The sequence below is a fragment of the Colossoma macropomum genome, unplaced genomic scaffold (assembly GCF_904425465.1).
Source record: "Colossoma macropomum unplaced genomic scaffold, Colossoma_macropomum, whole genome shotgun sequence".
Classification (NCBI taxonomy): Eukaryota; Metazoa; Chordata; class Actinopteri; order Characiformes; family Serrasalmidae; genus Colossoma; species Colossoma macropomum.
The window spans coordinates 30,909,521-30,921,612 of record NW_023494784.1 but is presented as its reverse complement, the minus strand read 5'-3'; the positions used below and the strand labels follow the sequence as shown (position 1 = coordinate 30,921,612).

Sequence of the window (12,092 nt, the reverse complement as noted above, 5' to 3'; positions counted from 1 at the left end):
GGTGGAATTGGCGACGACTAAATTGGGGAGATAATTGGGTTAAAATCCAAACAAACAAACAAAGAAACAAAGAAACAAACAAACAAAAAAACCTTTAGCTAGTTTGTGATCATTGATCATTTCTGTATTTTTCAAACGTGACATATGAGGGATGACTACAGTCTAAGACTATAGGCCTTTATGTTTTGCACTTACAAACAAAAATCCTAAAGATAGAACAGAAAATCCATAGTAATCATAGCACAGGCAAAGTAATTCATTAAATAAAAGCACTTTCAAAACAACAGCACCATAACTTAGTTAATTTAAAATAATTTATATAAATAGTAAATGCTTAATATTTGCAATACACTGTTTAAAAGTCTTGTGCAAATGTTATTTTATCAATATTTTTCAGTACTTAGGAAATTTTAGAGGCATACAAAAAAGTAAGCTGGTAAGGCGGCTAAGGTGTGTTTGGATAGTTGTTTGTTAATGGAGTTCCACTTTTGGAAAGGTTGAGAAATAATGATTATATACAATGATTATATATAAATTCTTACATTCTTACTTCTGGTGTTGTTTTAATATGCTACTCTTAACTGATTGTCACGGGAAAATACTTCAATGTATGTTTTAATAGATTTTCTCCATGTTGCCTTGACTCTGCTGATTAACTGCAGACTAAAAGCACTTCCCTCTCCAGTTTTAAACACCAACAGCCTGTGGGCCTGAGAGTCTGAAACCCTCCAACAATCTTACTTACTGTCTCTGACCATCTGGAGTGCAATATCTGCCAAGTTATATAAGCCAAAAGGAAGATGAAGCGTATCTGAAGCAATGAAGTCTTGTTCAGTTAAAAATTTTAGGAAAAAAAAAAGAGTTTAGATCTGCGTGCACGTTTCACTGCATGATGAAATGTGTACATTTTAAAACATCTACATAGCTTTCAGTGGTGTTCCAATGATAGCAGTGAGTGTTCCTTTTAATATATATAACATATATTAATTGCTTTTTGTAAATGCAAAGAAACATGAAATATTACATACATACAGCCACACAATCATTTCCAACAGCTTTATTATCATACAGTTTATCCAGTTGTTTTTTTCGGTGTCCTGTTTGGTCTGGATAATGCCCTCCGATGCTGAGCCGCAATGTTAGTGGTCCCATTTTGGACAGGCTTGTGTTAAGCACTGCTTTGGAGTTTTCTCACACTCTGACATGTGCTAGTTTATAAGCTGAAGAGAGCAGATGTACAAAATGCCTGAGTAAGAGTGCTGATTTAGGACCCTGTTGTTGGTAACAGGAATAACAGGAATGAGCACACTGTGGGCAGGAGGATCCTAGAACAGCATCATCACTAGAACACTTTGTACTTATGAACGAATGCACAGAACAGCAACATGCAAATACTGAGTAAATCAGTTCACTTTGTAAAGAAATGAAGGAAAAAATCAACACAGTAATGGCTATTGCACCTTCACAGTTGCACTCTCGCACATAATGGAAATTTTCATATATATACACAAAATCATCTATTTGTATATACTTACAATATATACACACTGTAAGTATACACAAACAATTATTTTATATATATATTTATATACACACACATCCCTACCCAAAATATACATTTTTATTTAGATATATATCTCTGTATATACTTACAGTCTGTGTACAACTGCATACTCTGATAATCTTTGCAAGCTGCAAAATTAAACCAAGAAATCTCTGTTATGACTTCAGTTTTAAGAGAATGGCCAGCCTATCTCAAATATAAATATACTCCATGTGTCTGCCTGCTTTGCTTTTTATTATCTTCAAAACTATGTGCTTTCTGTGATGAACAAATACAAAATAGCATCTCTAAACATCTCAATTCATCAGGTATTATTGCAAACCCAAGTAAGGAATATGACTGTGCTGCTGTTTTATTGCTATTCCAACCTGGCATTACCCTCCCTTTTTTACAACAATGTATATTCCACTGATGCAGACTCTAACTGGTGATCGGACACTACGTATCCCAGCTGTAATCCAGAGGAGATCTCTAAACATCAGCCAAACCGTGTTAGACAACGAACGAGGTACAGAGAGTTGATTACTGGTGAGAGTTGTCAAGCATTATATAGGCATTGTAACATTACAATATGGCACAAAAATATACTTAATATACTTCATTAGCACCCGACTGGATATTCACTCTGAAAACTCCTAGCAGCTGTATGACCTGCTGATGAGAAATTAAAAAAAAAAAAATGTCAAAACTCAAAAGATGAGAAAAATAATGTGAAATTAAAATAACATGACGTTTGATTTTTATTGAGCATGCAATTTATGTAGCACTACACAACATCTCAAAAACCAACTTGGCCATTTTGTTAGCATCACTACACAATATATATAATTAAAAAAAGAGAAAAAAAAAATACACAAAGCAAAGCTGATGAGGACACTATTTAGTACTGCATGTTTTGGGGCTGACCGATTTCTTACTTTAGTGTTAGAAACAAGCAGGTTATGCGGCCACAGCTCAGCAGCAAAATACACCAGCTTTATAAATGGACACTCCAAGATGAAGTTAAGGGGGCTGAGGGTGAAAATCTTTGTGCAAATAGTTCAATATTTCTTTCTCCTCTTCTCTCTCTCAGGCTTGCCCATTCTGAACTTCTCATTTGCGCTTGCCATCTAAGGGAACTAATGCCCTTTCTAACACTGCTATTGCAAAAGAGTTCAACATGTCTGTCTTACATAAAGTGAAAGCTGGCACTCTTCTTTATGCTCTCTGGGCATTTTATAGTTGTGGAAGATACCAAACCAAAAAAAAAAAAAATAAATATGTGGTGATTATGTAACACTTATTCCTGTCTTGAGAAGTTGTTGCTCAACAGCGATCATAACCACTGGAGCCAGTTTTATCAAAAGTTACCCAATCTGATTTTAGCTAGATTAGATTAATGTCTAAAATCTGGCTACTTTTGGTGGCCAGCTAAGGGAGTTATTCCATGCCAAAATCTAATCGGATAACCGCTGCCTGTTGAATACATGGAAATTACAGATTTCTGTTAGGCAAAAAGCACAGAATCAAGGATTTAAACCAATACATGTGTTCAATGGACAACCACAAAACTCACTAAAATACTGTATTTTTCCCTCTTTCCTCTGCTTTCATTCTTTGCATTCTACTGCAGTCCTTCCCTCCTTTTTGACACTGGCCTCCTGCTTTCTGAATATGAGTGTTTCCCTTTTTCAGCTGCTTTCCGTATAAACCTAGCTCACTTGCCCTTACAAAGACATCGGTCAACCCCGTACAAGACCCCAGAACTCACTGTGCTGAGGACGTTTAGAGTCAAAAATAGAGTTATACCAAAATAAAGAGGGAGATTCACCACCGTGAGCACCTCGTCTTTAGTATGTGAAATATCTCGTCCTCAACCACAAAACTACTTCATTATTTTTTTATCTTAGTCAAACAGAGGAAAATAGTGGTTGTGCTCAGAATCCTTCATCCAACATAACAGTAAACACTGGGATTTATTGTTATTAATGGAATTTGTTGTATTCTAATAGTGTATTTCTTCCCCTTGTATCAGTCTGTGGTGAAAAGCTGTCACAGTCCATAAAGTGTCAACGTTCAACATTTCTCGACCACTGAACTGAGATCGCCCATGTCTGAACATACCCATCTGCTTTTATGGATATCTGTGTGCAGACCCATGCGTGCTAGCATTAGCGCCTGGGTAGTGTTGGCTCAGGCCTCATTCTGTGTAGTGCATGATGGACTCCACATAGTTGCCAGGGAAGAGACCTGTAGTGCCATTCATGACGCCCTCGTACCAGCCATCATCGTTCTTCTTGATAACGTAGATGATGGCTCCCTCCTGGAACGTCAGTTCATCTTCTTTGTCTTGTGTGTAGTCGTAGATTGCCACCACTGACACAATGGAAAAATGAGGCATTAAAACACATGATTTATGTACATACAGTATACATACAGTCATATGTGAAAGTGACTACACAAATTAAAGCAAATGATTAACCAATTAACCGTTAACCAACAAATAAACAGTTGTTTGACCACATTTAATGAAGTATGAAATCAAAACAGTGGGATTCAGGGCAAGTTTTCGAGAGGACAATAGCACAACTACACTAAAGGTACTGTTTAATCTCTCAGTATATTTATACAGAATTCAGTTGATGTGTGCATTCTAGCTAGGTGGGTTCATCATTCAAGTTGAGGAATGTTTCTACTGTGCACATAAGGTCAAAATAGGCAATGTGTTCCTCTAGATAGTTCTATCAAAAAAATAAAGCATGCAGCTAAAAATACTGGTCCAGTTCTTAAGAGGAAAAAGTGTAATGCACGGCAGTGTGAGGAACACCTTTAAATATGTATCTCTGTGCATTAAAGCAGAATTCAGTTGATGTGTGTGTTTGCTGGGCCAGATGATCTCGTAATGAAAATGCACATCTAAGAGACAACTTCCTAGATTTTTGCTGCTGGACAGTGGTGGACTGCCAACCATGTTCTCTTTTAACACAAGGAGTACAATCGCTAACACAGGCAAAACAAGCTGCTAGCAAAATGCTATCTTTATACACTTAAAAACGATTGTTCTTTAAGGGTTCTTTAGTAAAGAAAATGGTTCTATATAGAACCACGAACACTTGAGGAACTCTTAGTGTGATTAAAGGTTTCTTTGCAATGTGAAAGCATTCTTCACATTGATGAAAGCTTGACAATGTAAAAACAGAAGAACCCTTTTTGGTGCTATATAGAACCCTTTTCAAAAGGTTCTATAAAGAACCATATACAACACATTTTCCAACAATCTGAGGAAGCCTCATGCGATGTAAAGAACGCTTTAATCATGTAAAGGTTTTTTTGAGTGTTCATGATTCGATATAGAACCATTTTAGCTACAGATTTTCTCAAAGTTGTTCCCAGATGTTCTTGTTACAAGGTGACGTCTGGCCTCACAAGACAAGTCAGATTTCCTGAAACAGAACCACCTGTTTTTTAACTGATATTTCGATTAAGTCGAGTCCTTTTTTTAGGCTTGCTGGTTAACCATTAATCACCAACTAACGATGCCCTATCATTGGTTATCAGTAAAAAAAAATTGCCACAATTTGCATCTCTAGTAGCGTACTTTCCATTAGAAGTATAAAATATAAAAAGAGTTAAAATTAAGTACCTTTCTCCAGGTAAGTACGTGGGGCCCAAGGTGGGTCCTCCTCAGCATAGGGGTCACTGTACTCCACCACGGCCGATTCTTCTTCTTCATAATCCTCTGGGGGTGGCAGAGGGGGCTGGGGCTGCGCCTCCTCAAACACACTCTCCTCTGTGGGAGGAGGAGGGGGAGGAGCATCTGAAACTGCCACGGAGAAGAACTATGAACCACATGTCCCAAAATGAAGGCTGAACGTCTTTTAAAATGGAGCAGCATGCAAGCTTTTCATGCAGGAGGTATCACTGAGGATAGGAAATGTTTGTATGATTCACTGAAAGCAAAGCACTTTTATTCTGGATACATTCATACACTTGCTCTTTAATGGATGCAGACATGTACACACAAACACACAAAGAAAGTATCCCCACAATAAGAAAAGTCAGTACACCATCAAGTGCAGTGCACTGAAATTCTTCATAGCTGTAAGCCAAAAAATGTAAATTTTCCACTTCACTAAAGGCTTTGGCTGCTAATAGAGGATCTTGGAAGCAGCCAGCAGATGTGAGCTGCACTGTGGGTGAGCGTGAAGAGTGAAAAGGCTCTGCAGAGGGGTGAAGCTCAAAGCCACTTACTGGTCTCCTGAACCCGAGCCACGAAGCCCGTCAGAGGGAGCTGGGGAGTGATCTGCAGGATGGAGGGGGGAGGGGGCGCCACTGAGGCTGCTGCAGCACAGCACACAGGGTGCAGTGAGACAGAAAGAAGAAGACAGAGGAGTGGAGGCACAGCAGTCGTGTGAAAAGGACCAAAGGGACAGAATGTGTTGGGTAATGAACCAAAGCGGATGAAGGATAGGTAAAGATCAAAGGAAGAGACAGGGGAAAGAAAGAGCAGTTAGTTTAGTGTGCAGACAAACATGTAAATGAGAAAATGAGAATTTAACTACGCAAGCTGCTGTAGCCCAGCAAGTGATCCTAATTAGTGCAAGAACTAGAGGTCTAGAGAACACACCTACACCAACCACAGGTCTACAGCTACATTCTAAAGTCGACTTCCACTCATATACCTCATGCGTTAAACAACCGTTTGGCAACACAATTGTCTCCTTACAATCAAATATAGTCTATCAGCCAAGACAGTCTGAAGTCAGCTTCTGTAGTTTTTTTATTGGAGGTATGAGGCTAATGCAACTAACAGCTAAAGGCAACTTATGGCCTAGAATTAGCACTGCGTAAAGTGCACGCTTAAATCATCACACTGTCACAAATTGTGCTTTGTAAGTTGTTAAGCAATCTCAAATGGACTTATGTGGCTTCAGACACTATTTTCTGTAAGAATAGAAAGCTTCAATTTTGTCTGTACTGCCTATTTTTATATGTAACAGTATGTCATACAGTGTCAGAAACGTCATAAGCAAGTCTGAGATTACTGGACAGTTCTACACAGGCTGAGACAAGTGTGTGAGGGCATAAATGATAAATGGTATTTGCTTCCATTACTTGTTGGCTAAATTAACCCTAAATCTCCAGTATAAAATGATAGAAGGAAACTTCAAGCACCAAACATGACTTTGCTAATCACTAAATTTTGGAGTAAGGGGAAAGCTACTCCTTTACCCTCTGAAATGAAATGTAACTGTTTGGAAAAAAATAAAACGGGCTTGGCTTGGCTGAGAATGAGTGGCAATATTAAGAGGCAATGGCCTTAGTCTCACACGCATCAGAAAATAATGTGCCAAAAGAAGACAGCAGCAGAAAGCATAGGCATGGACAATTTCACTAAACAACAGTCAGCTTCCCATCGTAACTGTTTCCTTCATAAGTCTGAAAGCCTCCTGCCAGAGGCATGTCATCAGTGATGGTTACCTTGGCCCTGGTTGTAGTAGGGTCCTCCATTCTGCTGGCTGGGAGGCATGGTAGGCTGGCCAGTGACAGAAGGTGGTCGGCGGTAGGGAAGAGAGCCTCCGACCGTAGGGGCGATCTGTCTGGGCACAGGCCGGTTCATGCTGTAGAACTGAGGGGTGATGCCTGTGCCAACAACGCAAAGAGCAAGAGTGAGACAACAGAGACGCCCCATACAGGTGAAATTACAATGGCTGTGGATAATAATGGTAAAATCTAAATTATAATTGGCTTGAAATTCTTATTAAACTGATACTTTCAAAGGCAAATGAAATTAACGTTGATGACAGTAGTATTTGAGGCTTTCCAGCACCATATCTTGGAAGACCTTACCATTTCTGGAGTCCTATAGATAAAAAGAAGCAGTGTAATGAGGAGTTTTATAAATGCCTGCAATGGTGGGCAAATGGAATTCACACCCATTATCACATGAACAGGTCATTACCCATGCATCCCAGCAGACCTATCTGTTAAACACAGTGCATGCAGTATCATCATGCAACAAGGTGAAGTGCCTCTGTCACAAAATAATATGCAAACGTCGATGAAACAGACGGACAAGTGTTTTCATGAGAAGCAGAAACTTCAAGTTAACTGCACTGGACTGAGTCAGAGACAGTCTATTCTATAGCCTTCTATGATATTCCACAGCCTCAGATTGATGACTCATCATCTCAGAGCTTCAGTGGGTGCTATAAGCACCCTGCACCCCTAGCCAACTATGCTGACAAGCCACAGGAATATAGTAATATTATCTGTGAACTATGGTGGACAAATAAAAATTTGCACTTGGGTCACTAAGCCAATTAATCTTGTGGCCAAAATTAAGAATTTATGGCCAGAATAACAGAAGCATGTTGGTCATGTATACATATTGTACTTGCATACATACAATATACATTGTAATTGACAAAATTTACATTAATAAGAAAATTGCTGTTGTGGTGACTGTGGTGGTTCCATTTGCTGAGCTGGTCGCTCCTGACGTCCAGTCTACATTTCATTAGGTACTGTTTAGCTGCTGTGTATGATAGCCCTTTGGTGTAATGCCAGTTTATGTAACACCTTATTTAATTTAAGTCCTTATTTCATAGAGTGATATGAGTAAACTTTAGCTAATACGACAGCATCTATAACACCAGGTGTAGCAGGGAGGACCACCACACTCACATTAGCTACTGTGGTTCTGACAAAATCTGATTTGTCTGTTTAGTTCCATATCCAACCATACAGGTTTGTTAAAAGGAGAAAAAGAATGCAAAAAAATCTCCAAGATAAGTGGCCACTCAGGCCACAGATGCTGCATTTTTAGTGGCCAAAAGTGCCCCCGGCAATAGGCAATGTCTACAACTGTCTCAGAAGAGTACAGGCTGTTACTGCAGCAAAAGGGGGGACTACTTCCTTTTAATAACCTTGATCTTAGAAGAAACATTGGATAGTCAGCTGTCTACAAACTGTAAATTTATTGTAACTTCTGGCCATTTTACATTGATAGCTCTTGGAAAGCTGAGACAAAAACTAGCATGTCTGACTCATCATTCCACTACTGCATGTAAGCTAAACACTTGGTATCCATGGAATCATTTAGCACATTTTCAAGCACCAATTAGAAAGTGAATGACACAATCATAACTTTATTAAGAAAAGAGGCTTTAGCCACACAGCATTTAATTTTACACACAGAAAGAGTGCTGCACATTTGTGATTGGACACTGACCAAGTATACGTGATCAAAAACACCAAACTACGTGTGCAACACTTTAAAAGAACTAATAAACCAGAAAAGAAAACGGTTCTATATAGAACCATGAACACTCAAAGAGCCCTCTACATGATTAAAGGGTTCTTTGCGTCATCAAAGGGTTCTACAAACTGACAGAGAATGTGTTGTATTACGTTCTATATAGAATCTTTTTAAAAATGGTTCTATATAGCACCAAAAAGGGTTCTTATATTGTTACAAGCTTGACATCGTAACAACAGAAGAGCCCTTTTAGATGCATTATGGAATCCTATATGGAATCCTTTTCGAAAATAAAGATGGAGAAGGGTTCACCTCTGTAAATGACTGTGCAGGCAAATAGTGCAACTCAAGTATAATGTTTTTCATCGTGAGATAGCAAAGAACTTGGGAATTTCATCATCTCCAGTACATAATATCATTAAAAGATTCAGAGAATTCTGAGGAATCTCTGTATGCAAGGTATAAAGCCGAAAACCAGTACTGGCTGGTAGTGATCTTTTGGCCCTCAGGTGGCACTGCATTAAAAACAGACGTGATTCTGTAGAGAAAATCACTGCATGGGCTCATAAACACTTGTGGAAACACAGTGGAAAAGCGTCACGTGGTTTGACAAATCGAAATATTTAATTATTTTTAGAAATCATGGACGCTGTGTCCTCCGGAGAGGGACCATCCAGCTTGTTATCAGCGCACAGTTCAAAAGCCAGCATCCATGGGGGTGTATTAATGCACATGACATCTGTAAAGGCACCATTAGTGCAGAAAAATATGCACAGGTTCATGGAGCATTATACTCTGTCATCCAGATGACAGTCTTTCAAAATTACAGCAACTGGTCTCCTTAGAACCCAAATGCTTACAGAGTTTTGTTAAAAGAAGAGGATACAGCACAGTGGTAAACATGCCCCTGTCCCAACGTTTTTTGAAACATGTTTCTCATGTTTCTTCATGTTTCTTCATGTTTCCTTCAAATTCAAAATGGGCATATATTTTCCAAAAAACAATGAAATTTCTCACTTTCAATATTTGACATGTTGTATTTGCATTATTTTCAATTAAACAATTAAATCAAGGGTTTAAATGATTTGCACATCATTACATTCTTTTTTTTTTTTGTACACCACCAATTAAAATTCTATTTCCTTTAAACAAAGGCAGCCACCAATTCATACTGCACAAGAGCTCAGACTGTCCTGCAGTGTTGGGATACTGTAGGCTTTATCCAATTTCTGTAGCTTGCACCTAACTCAGGCTTTCTTGCCTACACCAATTAACTGAAAAAGCAAGCTTCACTCCTGACTCTGAGTGAGCCCAGTTTTACAAGCCCTGTGAGTAAGCCATTTCTTGAAGGGACGTGAGGAAAAGGATGACATTCGCAGCTCACGCTGGGCGTCAGGGTGGAACAGAAACAGAGATTAACACAACATGGGAGGTCATGGCTAATTGGATACTTTCACACTGCGATGAGTGGGCAGATTCATTTGATTTGGTGGATGGTTTTCTCAGTAGGACTCCTGGTATTTGCTTGGCAAAGCAACAGACAAGTGTACTGTGGTCAAAGTCATTACTAAATAAGATGATAAGAGTTTTTGGTGTACTACCAGAGAGCCAAGCCAAAATGCAGAGCACAAAAAAAAACAAAAACCAAGTCCCTATGAAAGCTGCGAGTGTCATGTCCATGGACAGAATAGCATCTTTGGAACGTATATAGTTTCAAGCAAAAGGAGAATGAGATGTAAAAAGGATTAGAAGGGTTTGAGGGTGGTATACACTAGACCATGGAAGCAGGACACAGTGCGTGATCTGCATGTCATTCCTGACAGCAAAAGCAGAGAAGGTTGAGGAATGATGGCACGATGTGGTGAGAAGGTGCGGTTTGGCAGGCTGGGTGGGGGCACACTCACCTGGTGCAGGGGTGGTGGTGGAGGAAGTGGCAGCGGCTGCAGCAGGATTGGGGGGTTGAGAGGAGGGAGGGGGTTCGGCTGGGCCCAGCGTGGCCTCAGCAGTGGCGGAAAGAGTGAGGGAAGGCTCAGGGGCTGCAGTGGGGTTGGTTAAGGACTGGCTGGGGGCAGAATTAGAGCATGTGACAGATGGCTGGGTGGAGTTAGGTGGGGCAGAAGGGCTGCTGGTGGCACCAGCTGCAGAGGCTTTGGAGTTAAAGAAAGGATGGAGAATAAAGGTAAGGAGAAACGAGGAAACCGAAAGATAAAAGTTTGTGTCTTTGTCTTTTGGTTACAGGGAGATTACGAAGGTGGCAGACTGCTGCATGTGAGGCAGAACACTGTTAATAACTGCTTTATGAAGGCATTTCTACCTGCTCTAAATCCTGTTATACAAACTTAGAAGACCACTAGCATGTAGAACAAAGCAGCCCACAACAATTCTCAATAAATAAGCATTATTTAGCATCTGCAAGTAAAGTCAGTTCTTGTACAGACAATTCAAAAAAGTCGATCAATTTTGTAGACAAGCTGGTAAAAAAATCATTTACCAATATACAGGACAAAAAAGCCAGAAATGTTGCCTGCGTTATTCATTAAAAGCACTATTAAAACATTCCCATACGTCCAAAAAAAAAAATAAATAATAATAATAATAAAAAGTCTAAACAAATTACAGAAATCAATGGGTATCAAACGGGAATTCCATCGATTTTTCAAAATTTCTGCATAAATAAATCATTTAAACAAAGTCAGAAATGCTCCATTCCACCAATTCAGAACTGTTCACGGAGATGACCACAGGTAATGTCTGTTCTTTTTGTGCACTTGTTCGCTCATCATCAATTTGTACCCTTTTTTGTTGCATTCACTATATTATACAGGGAGCATACAAAATAATGCAAGTACCACATGCTCACTGGTCATTTTATCAGGTACACCTACAATACACATGTACTCTGCAGATTTACAGTTACTGAATGCCATTCTGGGCACAGCAGTACCTAATAAAATGGCCAAAGAATCTGAGTATTTCATTTCAAATTAGTTTCTGTTAATTTGTACACCCCCTGTATAACACTGACAAACTACAGCTCACTGGGCATGAAGGAGTCAGAGTACATTCAGGCAGCTACTGTGTCATAGTGGTAGTAAAAAGACGACGAAGCCATTACCTGGAAATGCACTAGGTGGGGAGGGTGTTGGCACGGCAATAGGCACTCCCACACTGCCACTCCCACTGTTTTCTCGACTGCTGCTGCGACTGCTGGGGTGACTTCCTCCACTGCTCCCACTGCATAAGACACACAGAGATTATACACATACACATACAATACTGTGCAAACGT

At 39.5% G+C, this 12,092-nt stretch overlaps 1 protein-coding gene across 4 annotated transcripts in view; it reads right to left on the bottom strand.

The window, feature by feature from the left end:
* Positions 1–1,041: 1,041 nt before the first annotated feature.
* abi2a (abl-interactor 2a) overlaps positions 1,042–12,092 on the bottom strand; it is a 40,631-nt gene continuing 29,580 nt past the window's right edge. The window contains exons 6-11 of one of the 4 annotated variants that reach the window (XM_036568271.1): positions 11,920–12,038; positions 10,709–10,951; positions 7,025–7,186; positions 5,795–5,884; positions 5,187–5,366; positions 1,042–3,919 (exon numbers count right to left, since the gene is read on the bottom strand). In XM_036568271.1, the coding sequence (XP_036424164.1) occupies positions 3,744–3,919; positions 5,187–5,366; positions 5,795–5,884; positions 7,025–7,186; positions 10,709–10,951; positions 11,920–12,038 (970 nt within the window). In that variant the 3' untranslated portion in view covers positions 1,042–3,743. The remainder of the gene's footprint in view (positions 3,920–5,186; positions 5,367–5,794; positions 5,885–7,024; positions 7,187–10,708; positions 10,952–11,919; positions 12,039–12,092) is intronic. The other 3 variants (XM_036568278.1, XM_036568286.1, XM_036568294.1) reach the window with 3 other exon arrangements.